This window comes from Rhipicephalus sanguineus, chromosome 5 (assembly GCF_013339695.2).
Source record: "Rhipicephalus sanguineus isolate Rsan-2018 chromosome 5, BIME_Rsan_1.4, whole genome shotgun sequence".
NCBI lineage: Eukaryota > Metazoa > Arthropoda > Arachnida > Ixodida > Ixodidae > Rhipicephalus > Rhipicephalus sanguineus.
The window spans coordinates 154,043,512-154,059,258 of NC_051180.1; the positions used below are offsets into that span (position 1 = coordinate 154,043,512).

General features: G+C 44.4%; 1 protein-coding gene across 3 annotated transcripts in view; it reads right to left on the minus strand.

The window, feature by feature from the left end:
- The window catches only part of LOC119394355 (mRNA cap guanine-N7 methyltransferase), a 71,526-nt gene that overhangs the window by 50,677 nt on the left and 5,102 nt on the right, over positions 1-15,747 (minus strand). For all 3 annotated transcript variants that reach the window (XM_049415752.1, XM_049415753.1, XM_037661655.2), the window contains exons 4-9: positions 14,114-14,238; positions 12,408-12,589; positions 9,505-9,672; positions 4,039-4,156; positions 2,437-2,559; positions 1,247-1,280 (exon numbers count right to left, since the gene is read on the minus strand). In XM_049415752.1, the coding sequence (XP_049271709.1) occupies positions 1,247-1,280; positions 2,437-2,559; positions 4,039-4,156; positions 9,505-9,672; positions 12,408-12,589; positions 14,114-14,238 (750 nt within the window). The remainder of the gene's footprint in view (positions 1-1,246; positions 1,281-2,436; positions 2,560-4,038; positions 4,157-9,504; positions 9,673-12,407; positions 12,590-14,113; positions 14,239-15,747) is intronic.

Consider the following 15,747-nt stretch of genomic DNA (forward strand, 5'->3'; position numbering starts at 1 on the left):
AGTAAGTAAAGAATTTATGCGCTGAAACAGCAATATAAATGTGCAGGCACAATTTAGGAGCATGAGCAGATGAGGATGGCAAGAGCATACAGAAAGTGCCATTGGAGTAAAGCAATTAAGCTTATGTGGAAGCAATAGCAAACTATGACTAGTTCAATGAAGCAGTAGCATCATTTGTGCTGGTCTACACCTTCAGTTGGTTATAGCGTGGCCAGCATAAAAATAAATTTAAAAATTGGACCCATAATTTGGGAAAGCAACTGCAGGCCTTACACGATAATTACAGTAGTACTATAGCTGTCCATTAGCCCGGAACCGCATCTAAGACGATCCCATTTGGAGATATCGCCAAAATTTCACTTTCAGTGAGTGCTCATTGGCTGGCTGAGGGAACATGGACAAGTAGTCGCCTCAGTTGTAGGACACGCGAGATTCTGCATCATGCAAAGCGACACTGTCACCGATAGTTATAAATCTCAGAATATGGTCCCGTTCTGTTTATCGGCTTGCACTATTCTATTCCTGTTGACATAGCATTCCCGAGATGTTGCGAAGACAAGTTTATTCGCAAGGAGTGTTTCAGGAATCTGCGATAAATGAATTATGTATTTTAACATTGAAGTTTCCCATACAAAAGCAATTTGTGGGCTGAGAGATATGCTGAAATCAGCTTTTTCCACGTGGTTTTCTTTAATGTGCATATAAATTGAGGTAGAAGGGCATCTCTACATTTTCAGTATTGGTGCCAAATATTACGACTTTTTCTGAAGCTCTTTGTTGTGCATCTATATTTGTATTTCAAGAATAAAACATTGCACTAGTTTTCTACAGAGGCTGCCCTATATGTCTACACTATTTGAAGTTAGGCTTTCAATGTGGACCAAAATTTTATAACAGTTATCCTTTAAAAGTGTTCAGCTTATTGTCATGCAATTTAAAGGCCTCCGTAAATCAACATCTAGCACATAATGCATCACTCCAAAATGTGAATGGCAGGCACGCGTAGATATGTGTCTGGTCACATAGAACTGCCCACACAGTGTGCATTTCTTTGTGCTCAATCTGTTGTTACTCTGCATCTTTTGTCTGCTGTTGCAATGTGCACAGCGTCGTACACTTAAAGCTGTTTCTTGATTTATACTGCAAGCATGCACATTACCCAACACATCTAAAGGATATATAGTACATGAATCAGGATATTAATATTATATTTATGTGTAGATGAGAGGTAAAGTTGTCAACATACTGAGAGCTTCCCATTCTGCTTGAGACAATGTGCCCTGAAAAAAGAAAAGAAAAAAAAAATGAAGCAAAGAAAGGTTAAGAATGGTTCTACTAAGTGGTTTCCGAGTGGAGGATTATGCAAAGCTGAGCATTAATAATTACTGTCTGTTTGCATGGTTTGTCACGGTACACCAAGAGCAGAGGAATACATTGTTGTACATTCCTCTTCCACACAGAGACAAAATACAAATTCATTTGCATGAAGCAACGTAAGTTAGTTCAGACGGGCACAGCCGATTAAGACCAATTACCCAAGTAACATGCTTGTCAAGTCTGAGCAAGCTGATCGGTCCAAGACCACTTCCTAAAGTTTGATACAGAAACTTGATACAATGTAAACTGCCGCAGAACTCGCAACATCTACTACAGTACAGGTAGAAGTTAACAGCAGTATGTTATTAACATTTCACTATTACATGTGGCATCACGGTAAACATGTCAAGCAGTTGTGCTATGTTAACACTGCATGCTACCAATGATAATGAACCACGATTGAAATGAAAAGCAAGGTCAGAAGAGTGGTGAATGGGGCTACCAGGTGGTGCTGCATTTTAGGTGTGTTCTTCGGGTGACATGGAAAAGAAGGCTTTCCAACATGAACCGTGACACAGGAAGCACTTCTGTGCAGTACTAGTTCATGCTTGTCTTAGTTACAGTAGATGGATGATAGATAGTAGCTTGCCATTATAATGGCAGAAAATTTTCTTACCATGAGGATAGAAAATAGAGTTGAAGGTGGCACATGTCTGATGCGCACCCCAACAATATCGAAACAAACTAAGAAATAAAAAAAATGTGGCCTTTACACGAGTGCATATGGTACGTGTCGGTGCTCTTCATGGTAAAAACGTCAAATAAGACAACCATTCTTATTTTTCAACTTGTTTCATGCTATTTCAATCTAGGTCAACAACAACAAAAAAAAAACTGCTCAAGCACGTGCCAGTACTCCTTTACATTAGTGCACTGCGCCTGAAAAAGTGAACGGACAATTTCCAGTTCTGCAGTCTCACAATGTCACAAAGTGCCATGTCTTTTGCGTTTGGCACTGCAAACAACACAGACTGCTGGAATGATCACTGCCCTGTGAAAACAAACAAACAAACAAACAAACAAACAAACAAACAAACAAACATAAGTTAAGGGTCTTACCACTTGTGGCCTTCTTCGAGATTCTGGTTCCTGGGCTTTAATCTTTTCTAGCTGCTCAACAGCATGTTTGTAGTCATCTGGATCTTTGCCTTGTGTTGTCTGGTCGCCAAACGGTGGGTAGGCCTGGAAATTCAACCAGCTGCTTTCAATTTCACTTCAAGGCATTTCAATTTTTTATTCGACCAAGAAAGCGTACAATGTAGTTCGTGAACTGGGCACATAGCCAAAGGCTAGCAAATAACTTCTGAGGTGAAACTTCAAAGGTGAGATGTCATCTGTCAAAAGCAGGTTTTTTACTTGTGAATGTGACAACAGAGTGAAAAAGGGTAGCGGCAGGGATCTTTGTGGTGGTCCATTATGAGGACGGCCTTTAAAAGAAGTGCTTGCATTAAAACACTTTTTTTTTTTTCACTGTTATATATCTACTGCATCTGTAATCATGGTACAAAGGCTTGCCCGACTTGCTTACTTTTCCAAAGGCAGTCACATTGAAAATGATGTAAAGACTGCACACCCCTTGCTCTATCTGCTTTAGTAGCCATTGGTTGCTGGAGTTTGTCACTAGTGTTTAAAAGAGTAGAGCAAAACGGTGGACCAGTACATGACAACCAACCATATGATGACAACAGCATTTTGCTTTGCAGAGACAGGAAAGACGTGCAACAATGTCACGTTTCCAAAGGGCGTAATATAAAAAAAGCAAATGTAGCATAAGTCAATAAAAAGTTCCATGTCGACTCGCGGATGCTACCACTTGCCAATCACATGCTTATTTCACATTCCTTTTTATCATCACCATCATCATGTTACAGAATACAACACATTATTTCCAGCATTGGAGGCATAAAACTACTTTGGTTATAAAGCTTTGCCTTCAGGGCCAGAAAAGCTTGCCAGTAGGTATCGAAATAAGGTGAACTCAAATTTTGTGTTTTATGGACCCTGAAACCACAATCCGACTACGAGGAACACCACCATATAACGGGTGACTCCAAAGAGACTTAAACCACCTTGGGCTTTTTAATGTACACCTAATAAGTACATAAGAGTTACTGCATTTTGTCCTTTTCAAAGAAGGTATGTTCACCTGGACGCAGATGTAGTGAAATACATTTTCATTCTCACCAACTTTGCGCACATTGACGTAGTTCCAGTGGCGTTACCAGGCCTAACTTAACATGATGTGATACCTAGGCAACAGCACTTTCTTTAATGTGAGAGGGGGAAGAAATGCAACCACAAACTTTCACGTAAAGATATTTCAGCATCCTCTACGGTGGATCATAGGCTGTGATGTTTCACTACTACTAAGGCCATGGATTCAAGCCCCAGCAGTGTCAACTGTTCTTTGTCTGAGGCAGATTGCACAAAAATTCATGCACTGAAAATGAGGTGATCAATTTCCATCTAGAGCTCATCGTGATGGCATTTCCTGTTTATAGAAATCATACAGCGGTGCCAAGATACAAAAAGTCCTACATATTCCTTTCATCTATGTTTATCGCATTGGCAACGTTACCATTTTTAATGTTAAACCAACCAGCTCAAGTTTCAATAAACAAAAAATTTCAGCAAAGATACATGGTGAAATAGATACGCTACCTCCAATGCTTGCATTTTGCGAAGAAGAACTTTCCCCTCGGGGTCATCCTTGAACTGGTCGAAGAAATCTTCAAAGCGCTTCTTATACACCAGCCTGAGATCAAACTCCTTGGCCATCCTGATTTAAAAAAAGGAAAATATGTAAAAATGTGAAACATGGATATGCTACTCTGAACAGTACACATAACAAAAGCCAAGTTGAAGGCACTAAATGTCAATTACAGTAGACTCTTAGTAAACAGAAATCTCATAAATGGAACTGCTGCCTAAAAAGAGAACTGCATGTAATATAATTGGTGTCATAACTGGATTCTGCACCCCTGTTCATCTCTCAGTAAACAGAACTCGTGTTAAATGGAACAGATTTTCCTGGTCCCTTCAGGTTCCGTTCAACGGGAGTCTACTGTAGTGACGTTGCAGTTCACTGGTCAAAAGTGCCAGAAGGTGAAAGTTGCACTCTGAAATAGTTATTTTAAATCTGTAGGGTGTTCAAATAGTAAACCTTTCTTATTGAATTAAATACGAACATGCAAGGAAAGTGACCTTGAAATATTGAATATTCTCTCATTTCTAAGTCTACACGAGATGTGAAGTTAGCATGAAGTTAGTTAGGTAAAGCTTATAATTTACAAACAATAGAACCATGCATCAGACTGAGAAGATAATAAACGAGTAGGGATCTGTATATAGGCTGATAAAAAGTGAGGCATCCCTATTTAACACTTTCGAGACCGCCCCATCGAAGCATCAATCATATACAGTTGAACACGGATATATCGAACTCGAAGAGGATCGCGAATTAGTTCAATATATGAAAAATTTGATATAAAAAAAATACAGGCCCCGAGACCTTACCAGTGGCGGACGATCACCTACAATCTGCGCATTCTAGAATGACAACTAATTACACACACACGATGCAACAGAATGTTTTATTTACGCAAAAAAAAATTGCTTATCTTGGCCTGCTTCTTCGTCTTCGAAATGAAGTTGAAGACGCTGGCCTTGATCTTATCGAGGCTGTCCAGGTGCGACAACCCGCTTCACTCCATGTCGCCGTAAAAACGGTGAATCGAGCCGAACGCTGCCGCCACTTCAGCGGCGGAGCACGCACGTGTAGCTGCCGCCTTGTCCAGACGATCTTCGTTGCCACTTGAGCTGTCGGCCTGGGCATTCTGAGTCCCTGCAACCGCAGCTACAACGTCCTCATCAGCGAGGCTCGCAACAGCCTGAACACTGCAGTCCGCTTCCTCAAAATCGTCCGCAGACACTTCAGGTGGAACGGCAGCTGGGAAGAGGGACAACTTGTGAAATGCGTCGTCTATGCGCTTGTCGTCGCCGTCTTCATTGGTTTCCGCAAGTTCCGCCGTCACGAAGCCTGTCTTCCGGAAAAAGTTGGCCACTGTGTCCGCCTTCACGTCTCGCCGGGCCCCGTCACCATTTGAATGGCACTAAGCAGGTCAACCTTCAGGCCACCTTGAAGGACTTGATGATGCCCTGGTCGAGCAGTTGCAGCTTCGCTGTCGTGTTGGCCAGCAGAAACTTCAGCTCGATGTTTTTGAGCTTGCAGGGGAGCACGCACGCAAAAGAGGAATGCAGTGGTATGCGATAACTCACGGAAGTGAACTCCACCAACAAGGCGGTTGCGATGAGTTGCAATCACAGCGATGGCTACCCGGGTGCCTGGGCTACCTGCGAGGGCAGCAGCGATGTATGAAAGGCGCGAGCTGTGGTTGGCTGAGCAAATACGAAAGGACGGGCTGTGGTTAGCTGATCAAAACTCACAAAACGGCAAAAAAAAAAAAAGAAAAGAAGAAAGGAGGAGGCCGCCGGCTTCTTCGTTCCTGCTCTCGGAGCCAACAGTAACGCGGAGAGCGTAGGAGAAAGAGAGAGAAAAAAACTTGGACCATCTCCTCGAAGGGAACCCTGATGGGATGCGAAGCAGCAGCGGTGCGCATGGCGTGGACCCGGTTGAAGCGGGCGTCGACGCGGGTGCTGGAAGAACGGTTTGAAGCGAAACTCGGTGTAGCGTTTACTCAAGTAAACGTTTGTTTGAAACGCAAAGACACGGGAGGCGGGTTGGGTTTCGTGTAAGTTTCATTAAAGCGTTCGGCAAGACTTCGTAGTCGTTGTTTCTTCAGAGTCGAGACACGGGCGCTGGACCGGAGCAGGTGCGCGTTTTGCCTTGACTACCGCGGGTGAAGCGAGAGAGAAGTGACACGTTCAGAGGGGTTGCCAGCGGGCGGACCAGCTGGCAGCTGCAGGCGCTACGGCGAGCATGCTGCGGGTGAGGGAGAGAGCGACGTCAGCACGCACCTGCGAGGGAAGCGTGCGAGGGGAGCGTGACGTCAACGCAAAGCTGTGGTGTGACCTACATGGCAACGCTCCAACACCTACGGCGAGGGGAACGTGTTGCGGCGCATTCGTACGGACGCACGTAACATACGGCGTTACACACGTGAGTCAAAGAGCTGCTTCGCATCTAAAAAAAAAGCCTTTCCTCAAGTTGGAGACCGTGCCCAGCAGGAGTACAGTCCGAGCCCTCTCGCCCTCACGTTTTTCGAGCATTTCGGGTGTCGGCGGAGGCGCGGTGCCGCAAAGGTCGCGGGGCTGAGCGAGTGCCGAAGTGTGCCTTCCAGCTCGCACAGCGTTCGATATATCCGATGACGGGTAAAAATACCGTTCGATATAGACGTGCGAGTTTCTATACTTTTACAAAGGATTTTCAAAGGGATAATTTACGAGTTCGATATAGCTGAAAATTCGATATATGTGGGTTCGATATATCCGTGTTCGACTGTATGATCGATCGCTTTCCGTGCACTGCCAAGTTCATAGTTTCGCGCGTTTTTACATGTATTGCTATATAGTGTGTAGTTTTATCACTAGACTTTCAGTTTCGGCATAGTTTGACATTTTTCTGGAAAGCGGCGACACATGGGAGAGAGACTTGTGGGCAGCAAACGGAGCGGACCATGGTGTCGGACACTTGTCAGGCCGCGCAAAGAAACAGACATGAATTGCATGATTCTGCTGCTTCAATGGCAGACTTTTTTTTGATAAATCGAGCAGTGAGGTATCCGAAGATGACTGAGAGCTCGGATTTAATTTCAAAGACCGATTCGGACGAGAATCGACCTGGGACTTCAGCCAGTACTCGTAGGTGAGCGTAGTTTCACATCCGCTTCTCTCGCGAATAGCCGAAGAGGCTTTCTGTTTGTTCTCGTTGATTTATTTCTGTTTGGTAGAGTCTCGATCAACAAGCTTTTAGAGAACAGCTCATCTATCAGCTTCTCAATCTTGATGACGCCAGGCAAGCGCGCACTGCTCCACCTCCTCCACTCCCATCCACGAGTCATGCGCTCCACAAGCCAGAAAATGTAGGCAGGCGCAAGAATGGCAAGCTCTGTTATAAGCAGAAGGAAACCGAGGTGAAAACAGATGTTTTTTTCAATATCTGTCAGGTACATTGGTATTTCACTACTGCACGGAACTGCTTCGTTGAGTGGCGCAAGCCGCATTGAGCATGAGTGCTGCACTTGTTTAGTATTTATTTATTTAAAGTACCTGCAGCGCCCGAAGGCATTCTTGCAGGGGGTAATACACAGGGTAACATATGCTTACATAAACGGATGACTATGAAAACAAGTAGCACACCGAAAAAGTGCTGTAGATACCGTATTTACTCGAATCTAGGCCGGCCCTGATTCTAAGCCGACCCCCGAAATTCGCAAGGCCAGAAAAAAAAAAACTTAATCATTGTACTCGAATCTAAGCCGACTCCCCCCCCCACTTTCGCACATCGGTTTTTCGAAAAAACATCGGCGTAGGTTCGAGTAAATATGGTATGTGTACCAAACTTTTCAAAGCAAGAAAGGGGGCAATGAAGCATGTTTTACATATCTTGAATTGTATATCTTGGATTTTTTTTACTGTAATATTTTCGCTCAAGTATCTATGCTTAGTCCAACTTTTCTATGTTGTCCTTGCAGCAAGTGTTCAATAGGACATTTTTTATTATGTATTACTATGTCTAACCTTTATGGGTGATATTTCAATCTGTATGAAAGACCATTTCATTACCTTCACTTCGATGTATGTAACAGAAATACAATGCCATGACTTGATTTAATTAAAAAAAAAATTTTCACACCCTTCCCAATTGCCTCTTTTTTACGTGGTCCCAAAAGAGTTAATTACAAAAAATTATTGAGCAGAAGTTATTTGCCAGATGTGTTCACTCGGTAGCTGCTGAACCTGTGCAATAACGGCATCCGTCCTGCAGCAGGATCACTTGCAGTCCTCACATCCACATATCATTCTGTCTCCTTGAGACTCCAGGAGATATTTTTATCTTCTGTATAGTATTTAAAATTTTAAGTATTCAAACATCCCTATATATCTGTGATTAGTTCTCTGCTTGTTCCTTCAACTACATCGCAGGCAAATTTTTTTAGGGGGGGGCCTGTGACAAGTGCCGTGACGTCGCTGTAAAGACAGTGAATTTTATCATGAGCATGTAAGTTTACCGAACTTTTAACCTATCTGAAACTAAGGTTTCTCACCTCATATGCATGCATACACTACATACCACAAATTTTTTGGATTTCCATGGAACATTAATCAGTTCCTAAAGTCATGGTCATGTTAATTTTGGTCCCCATTGCTCTGTTGGCCACCAGCGCCTGCCTCTGCTTCATGGTAATTCTCTATCTTGCTTTGCATTACCTTACCACTGGTTCTCTGAGAAGATTAAGAATTCCCCACAATCGCCACGAACACTGGCAAAAAATAAGCGAAGGAACACGCTAACCAAAACAAATGGATGCGTGTTACTGCTGTGTTTTGCCAACTATAGGTCACACCCCTCCCTTTTCATGAGCCTTAAAGAAAAAAAAAACAACAGAAAAACAAGTTGCACCCGTTACAAAATGCACCTATTTCGACACAGCCGGCATAACGAAACAATGTACCCTTGCACACACATTGCGAAATGTTGTGCTTACATGTTTCAGGTTACTAAATTTACATAAACAAATTTTTTTTTAGCTGCAGGGTCTAGAAGCAAAATATTTTCAACCAGCAGTGCCTCTCTAAGGTTCAGAAAAGCTGCATTCACTGGACTTCACCCGAAGCCATCTAATGTCCTCCAATGCACTGATGAAATTTCGGCTATTTTTCATGGCAGCTTCGCTGGGTCGACATTGTCAGCAGCCAAATAGCTTTTACGCAATGTTGGAAGCACGTTGCTTGCATTGCCCCTGCAGCATGGTGTTCTCGAGGTGAACACACGAACGAGCATGCATGGTTCTATGCATATATTATAAGTTGTGCCATCGTACAAGATGCACTATATATAAGTATTTTCAAAGAAAAGAAAGCGTGATTTACAGTATGGAAAATAAGGCATTGGCTTTCCCATGTAACCCCAAACATGGCAGTGATAGCAAAAAAAGGACCACTTACTCTTCCAGGACGTCAAAGTTTACGAGAAACTCGGGACAGTCCACCACGCCTTCCAAGTGAAAGTCGTACTGTGCTCCAAACAGGGGCAGCTCGTCCTTAGATCCATGGAACTCAATATAAAAGACATCGTTGCCAAACTTGAGGCCCGGTGCTTCTCGCACACGGCGCCTGAAACAATTGAGAGGGAGCACACATCACAGTGTCAGCAGACGAGTTGGCAAGATGTGGGGAAGTCAGTAATGCTTGGTACGAGCAAAAATTGCGCAGAAACAATTTACTAGGGGTGTGCGAATATTCGAAAATTTCGAATATTTTTCGAATAATGTTTGCTATTCGATTCGATTCGCACTGGAATTTTACTATTCGAACTATTCAAACTTCCCAAAAACAAATACAGTCAACGTCCGATTGAAAGTGACCCCTTCAGATTTTCAATATGCTTCACCTCATTATACCCCTATCAAACGGGCACCCGTGAACTCCGTTTAACTCCTTCGTCTTTTCCTCGAGTGAGATGGGGTTCATGTCACACGGTCACCATTTCGCTGAGGAAGTTAAATGGAGCTTTTGGTGGAGGGAGTTCGGTAATGACCATTTCGGCTCGATGGAGTACTCTCGTTACCCGCCAGCTGTTGCTACGCTGAAAACCGCACTAGCAAAATCGTCCTAATGACCTCAATTATAAATTTGCTCTTTTTTTTGCGTAGCATTTCACGCCCCGCAGTGCAAGTTTTAGTTGTATTTTTTCGGACATCAGCGCTTGTACTCTCCACACCAACGTCTCGCCAAGCCACCGCTGTGAAGTGTCGCACCATATTTGTTTCTGCACGTGTGAGGCGCACGCACAAGCACTGTGACAGCAATGGTGATTCTGAGCACTTCATCAACACACAAAAACACGTTTTTGTTGCTTTAAAGGCGACTGCAGAGGCAAAAAATTGGACGTTTCGACGAGCGCAGCAGCGCTGTTTCTGCCCCATGCGGCAACCGTCGAAAGCTTGCACCGAGCCGTGTAGCACAGCCTCAACTCCATTCTGGTTAAGCTCCATGAAGGAGTTCAATGGGGAACGGAGATCAACGGAGTTCGGTCGTGGCCATGTGACAGGGGTATTACACTCTCATATTGCGGCAAAGCTGCCTTTCAAGCTCCATTACGGTCGAACTTTGCCAAGACACAGTCAACGTCCGATTGGAAGTAGTCCCTAGATTTTCAATATACTTCACCTCAACACACCCCCGTATGGCGGCAAAGCTGCCTTTCAAGCTCTGCTACGGTCGCAAGTGTATTAACTCAAGGAAACGCTGGTTCCAACATGGAGATGAAAGATGTGGCAGAGTTGGGGGCTCAATTAATGCTGTTTTGCGCCTGAAATTTGGGCAGGAAGTCCGAAAAATCGGACGCCAAAGCTTTTTAGCATCCAAAATTTCAGATGTTCTTATAGTATATCGACGTCTACGAGGCAGATTTGGAACTCTGGACTTGATGGGAGCACACCCTTATTCACCACATCAGTTGGGCTTCCACAGAAGTTGAAAGAGGAGGAGAGGCTGAGGAAATGGCATTTTTACCTATCACGTGTCAAGTGTTGTCGGCAGCACTTTGGTTGTACCAAATCATGTACATAAATAGAATTCGACCTCTACATTGCCTCATTCTTGATAAGAAAGACAACCATGAAATATGACCCCACCAGCGCTTCGTCAACCTCGCGAAAAGAAACACTTTCATGTTGCTATCTCATAAGAATATGCTAAGGAATCCTCTTCAAACTTTTTTCCCTAAAATTTCACTTGGAAGTATTCGAAAAATATTCTAGAAATATTCGAGAAATATTCGAAAAATATTCGATTCGATTCGCACTCACACTTCAATATTCGAATTCGCTTCGCACCCAAAATTTTGCTATTCGCACAGCTCTACAATTTACGATGATTGTCAACACATGTGAAGAGCCATACACTTCTGGAAAGTTACATTTACTATTGACGTGAATACTTGAGGTTTTTCAGAGTGAACATGCTTGACCGGCTAAAACTATTGCCCATGTAATTACTCAGCACTAGCAGCACCTTTAGGTATTGGGACCTTCTAGAATGTGAATGATGCTCATAATCAGATTGCATATGTGCCATGTACATTCGAGAACTGAAATGAGTCCTGCGCCGTAAGCTGCATCCATCCATTCAAAGCGTCATGGAATGCGAAGAGGAACGCTACCCGCGTCGTGTCTTCCCTCTAGCCTGGCCGTTAATTCTCACAGGGCGAGCGGGGAACGCGGTCGACAGGCGTGCGAGAGGGGGGGGGGGAGCGTAAGAGAAGAGAGGGAGGGGGAGGGGACGCGCATGCGCAGTGGGGGTGTGGGCACCTCCCGTGGCATGCTTGTGCTGGCACTAACGCTGACACTGGCGGCGGCGTTGACGCTGGCGCTCATCGCGGCGTTGCGCAGGAGAGAATGAGGCGTGCGAGAGGGGGGGAGCGTAGGAGAGGAGAGAGAGGGGGTGTGGACGCCAAGGGAGGGATGGACAAAGCCCCCGCCTTAAGCTACTTGGCATCTAAAAATTTTTTTACATTGTACAATGCTAACGGTACATTAACGTAGTCCGATGCCAGGGCAGGATCACTCGCACTCGAAGAGGAGCTCTCATCACCATCTTTTTGTTACTTTCCACGATGAAAAATTTCCCAGAAAGGTGAAGTTTATTATTTAAGTTTTTTTTTTCACTTTAATGAGGTTCAATGGCAGCCCCTCATTACAAAGTACACTCACAAAGTACACGGTCATTCTACTTTTCCTATTCCTGTACTTCATGTAAATAAACCAAGTTTTCCTACATCTTCATAAAAGTGAGCTAGCTTATAACCAACACCTTTAATTAATAACAGGCCATAGATGCAGACTCACACAAGGTCGTTGGCATCGGGTGTGGTGCCGATGAAGTAGCCACCGGGAACGAGGCACTCGGCAGCATTGCGAAGCATGCACTGTGCCTGCGGCAGACTCTCAAAGCTGTAGTGGAATGTGAACTGGCAGCTCACCAAGTCCAGCGCAATGTCCTTGTACTTGTACCGGTCCTTTAACCGCACCTGCAGCAGCACCATGACAACAACCAGCGTCAGCAAACCGAATGTCAATGAAATCACACTTTGGCTAGACTTACTGCTTGAAGGGACGCTAAGCAAACAATACGTAGACGTGGATGGTTTAAATAGCATTCCAGGAAACTCATAGTGCTTTCTTCGTGCCAAGGAAATGCTTAGTTTGAAACAAAATCTTGCTTTAGTGGTCCGCACACCATTGCGCCATTCAAACCACCCACCTCCGAGAACAGCCTTTTGACGTAGCGCTCCGACACTTTACTAGCTTTACAGCCCAACAGCCGGTGCTGCGGGGCAACGGGTCAAGGGGCTTTAGTGGAGCATAGTCCGGCGGAAATGGAACTCGCGTCATTCGCAAGGGTAACACCAGCAAGTTCTTTTTTGAATCAGACTGGAATGCACTAGCTGCATTTTCTTACATCTTGTAATGCACTGAAATGTTCTTTTCTCTGATAGTTAGTATGAGTACTGGCGATTAATTGCACTAAGGCTCTACTATGTGATCGGCTCGTGTTCCAGAATGTCCCAGTGGTGGCGCTAATTGAGTCCTACATTTGCCTTAATTTCTCAATTGCTAATGTGCTGCTGCATATAATATCGCCGTTTTAGAGATTCTCAAGCATTGAGCTTTCACTCTGACATAAATTGCTGTTTACCTTTAATGTACCTATAAATTACAGAGTTCAACGTGTCAAAACCATGATACGATCTTGAGACACGCCGTAGTGGAGGACTATGGATTATTTTGGGCACCTGAGGTGCTTGAATGTACACCTAAATCTGAGTGCGCGGGTAAACACATTGAAATGTGGCCTCCGTGGCTGGGAATCAAACTTGTACCCTCGAGCTTAGCAGAATATATATAGTAGAACATATATACCACTTAAGAAACCTTGGCAAGGTTGCAAGGCTGGTGATGGTGTAATTTATCTGGTATGGAGTGCTTAATTTACTGGTACTTTGTGCTGAAATTTCGTAAGGTCACATTTCACAGACTATAGTTAGTACATAGTTACTGAAATGAGGTCCAACAGACAATCAAGCCAAGGAAAGTTTATTTGTAGTAATTGCGATATAAATAAGAAGAAATTAAAGGGCACGAATAGATAACTTTCCGCCAGCAGGGACCAAACCCTCAACCTTCGAATAACACGTCCGATGCTCTACCAATTGAGCCGTAGCTCAATTGGTACAGCATCATTAATGAGGACTGTTAGTTCTCATCAGCGTTGTGTCCAACAAAAAAAAAAAAACCCTTAAAATTACCCTGCTTTTGTTCACAGTTACTGAAAAGCACTTCAAACTTGCTTCATCGATTTTGGTTAGCCATGTATGATTCTAGCCCTTTGATGATACATATTTGCAATGTCCTGAATTGATGCTCATGAGCTGGACCATCACTGACAGTTCTTGTATTCAACGAGTTTTTATTAAGTGCTTCAAATATTTTGGGAAGGGGGACACACAGAGAAAGGAAAGGGAGGAAAGCAAAAAAATACAGAGATACGTTACCCTGGTGCAATCTGCTTCGATGAATTCGGCTTGAAATATGCGTCCTGGCTCTCGCTGTCTCCGGTGCCGCTCTTTGAGCTCCCGAAAACGTTCTTCTGCATGCTGCAGCGATGTTCCTGCTATGTCTGCAAAGAACGTTTTGGCATTTGCAGCGTGATTTCGCGTGCGAATTATGCAGTCTAGAGATTCTCGTGCGAACAAAAGTGAATTATTAGTTAGTGTACGATCAAGGCGGACAGGATGCTCAAGCATAAAAATGGAAGCTGCAAAAATTTCCGTGCCATGACTGCAGGGCAGGAATCCCAGGGGTTTATAAACCAATACTGATTACGAGAGGCGGTCTAGAGGAAGACTATGGATCCAATCTGACCCGCCCTGGGGCCCTACAACTTCCACCTAAATCCAAGACGCCTAACTGTGGCTTTCGTGAAAAATATTACACAATCAAAGGCAACTGAGATACGAACAAGTCAGGGCCAGCTAAAATGTGTTCTTTTTGTTTCTGTCAGTACGCTTAATGTCGGCATGATTTCGGCATGTTTGATTATTTCGAGGCCTAAACTGTGACAACCACCGAATTAGCGGTACAAGATAATTCGCTCGAGTCACTCCTCATAAAATTTATTAGACTTTATAGTTCCTTGTTCACGTTTCGTTTGTCTACGACTCTACTACTCTTTTACTTACACGGTGTACGTCACTTGCAGTGCAACGATGACATTTGGAGGCACATGTGTCTACAGGTTTTGAGCCTCAAGCCTGGGCCTCTGCAGGCTTGTGGATTCAAAATGAGGTGCCACGCTTCTTTGGCAGGAAATTGCATTTGGGGTACGAGCAAGCCCCTTCCCAAGTGCATTTTCCAACAGGCTGAACCTTCAAACCTATGCATCGTCTTTGCCATTCGCTATTGTCAAAGCAGTGAGATGAGTGTACAGATACTGTTTGCAGTTTTGGCTGTAAAGGCCGTATATCGCATTTCTTTCTCTTAGAGGGACCCTGCAACACTTTTTCAGCACGGTCAGAAAATGCTGCCAATCGGTAGACGAGGCTCCTGAGAATACGCGAGCCAAACATTACACATAAATTGCAAGTACGTCACACCGCGGAACTCTGGGACACGATCTCGGCATGCGCCGCCACCACCGAGCACATGGCAGCAGACGACACCAAGTCGAGCTGCCCGGCTCTCGCATTTCCCGTCAACGCCGTACGTCACAATGGCGATATTTGACTGCCGCACGAGAAGTGCAAATCAGATTAAAAAGACGACCAGACGCGGACATGTACTGTTTGCCAAAGGTGATCACAAACCCGTGCGACCACACAAAAGAGCTGCCCGAGAAGCGGAGTGGGTGGCTTATGCGCGCATATATAGGAAGGACCTCAGGACACTGAACAATGTTCGTGTGTGCGGGCGTCTCTTCATAACAGGAATGTTATGTTTCCAAATCTCGTGCGAAGTTGTTTCACCCATTACGTGCGACACCATGGACTCGGACACTGCAGACACGGAGGATCCGAGTTCTCCAGTCAACACTGCTTCGCTGCAGACTGCATAATGCCCCGAACGATTCTCCTTCGGCATAAGCGCAAGGCGAACGATAAAACACGTGCGCTAAGCCAAACAATCCATC